The following is a 1,067-nucleotide window of genomic DNA, read 5'->3' on the forward strand; positions in this document are numbered from 1 at the left end:
ACAGAGGATCCTCTTCCCCTCCCTCCCTCCCTCTCCCGCCCTGCCGCCGCTGCCGGAGCGTCCAGGTGGTGTCCTCCGCTATTGTCGACAAGTACATCGGGGAGTCCGCTCGCATCATTCGGGAGATGTTCGGATACGCCAGGGAGCACCAGCCGTGTGTCATTTTCATGGATGAGGTGTGGGGGAGGGGAGGGGAGGGGAGGGGGCGTGGGATGTGGGAGGGGAGTTTAGGGGTTAAAGGGGGGGAGGTTTCCTTCCCTTTTGTAAAAGGAGGTGGAGGAGGAGGAGGGTAGAGGAAGGCTGACTTACTGACGATTGGGAGAGGGAATGGAACACCCGGTATGGGTGGCCAGAGGTCCTTGCTTGGGAAAGGAAGGGGAAAAGCGGCGGCTGCAGCGGCGGGGGGGGGTAAAGGCAGGGGGTGAATAGCAGCGGGGGTGTGGGTCTCAGGGGGCCCCAGGTGTATGTGGGCGGGTAGAGTGTGTCGCGCGGGTGGTGTGTGTGTGTGTGTGTGTGTTTATCGCGATGTTGTTCGCTGCAGCAGCTGGTGCTGATGGCGCCGCGGACCATTCTCTGTACGTTTTCCATATGTATGTTTCCCTCAGTATCGCTGCTGCCATTGCTCTGGTGTGTGTGCATGTCTGTCTGTCTATCTGTCATCCCGTCTGTTTTCGTACTTAAAAATGCGTACATCTCGCGCATCCGCAAACACTCGCACGGCTCTTATGGACGGCCCCCGGCAGTCGATTGACGCTTTGGACGTCGTACGACAGTCCTTACCGCGGTCCTGACTGCTGCTGCTTCCTGCGTCATATCTTCGTACGTGATTCGCCGGGGGACCCCCCTGCCGCCGCCTTTTGCTTTGTGTGTCATCAGTTATTTTGTTTAAACGTCAACTACGTGATGTTCCCCCCAATCCGCCACTCCCCCAAAAACCCCCTATGCCTCCTTTACTTCTGGCGCATCAGTCTTTCCTTGGCATCAGCTTCACGCGCTCGTGGTTCGTCTCCCCCTCCCCTCCCCTCCCCTCCCCCCCTTGGTACACTCTTGCCATGGCAGCAGCTTCA

General features: G+C 58.9%; 1 protein-coding gene across 1 annotated transcript in view; it reads left to right on the top strand.

Annotated features, from left to right (window-relative positions):
- The window catches only part of rpt4 (26S proteasome regulatory complex), an 8,341-nt gene that overhangs the window by 3,075 nt on the left and 4,199 nt on the right, over positions 1-1,067 (top strand). The window contains exon 5 of the mRNA XM_002951328.1: positions 66-176. Within this exon, the coding sequence (XP_002951374.1) occupies positions 66-176 (111 nt within the window). The remainder of the gene's footprint in view (positions 1-65; positions 177-1,067) is intronic.

Source organism: Volvox carteri (genome assembly GCF_000143455.1).
Source record: "Volvox carteri f. nagariensis unplaced genomic scaffold VOLCAscaffold_23, whole genome shotgun sequence".
NCBI classification, from domain to species: domain Eukaryota; kingdom Viridiplantae; phylum Chlorophyta; class Chlorophyceae; order Chlamydomonadales; family Volvocaceae; genus Volvox; species Volvox carteri.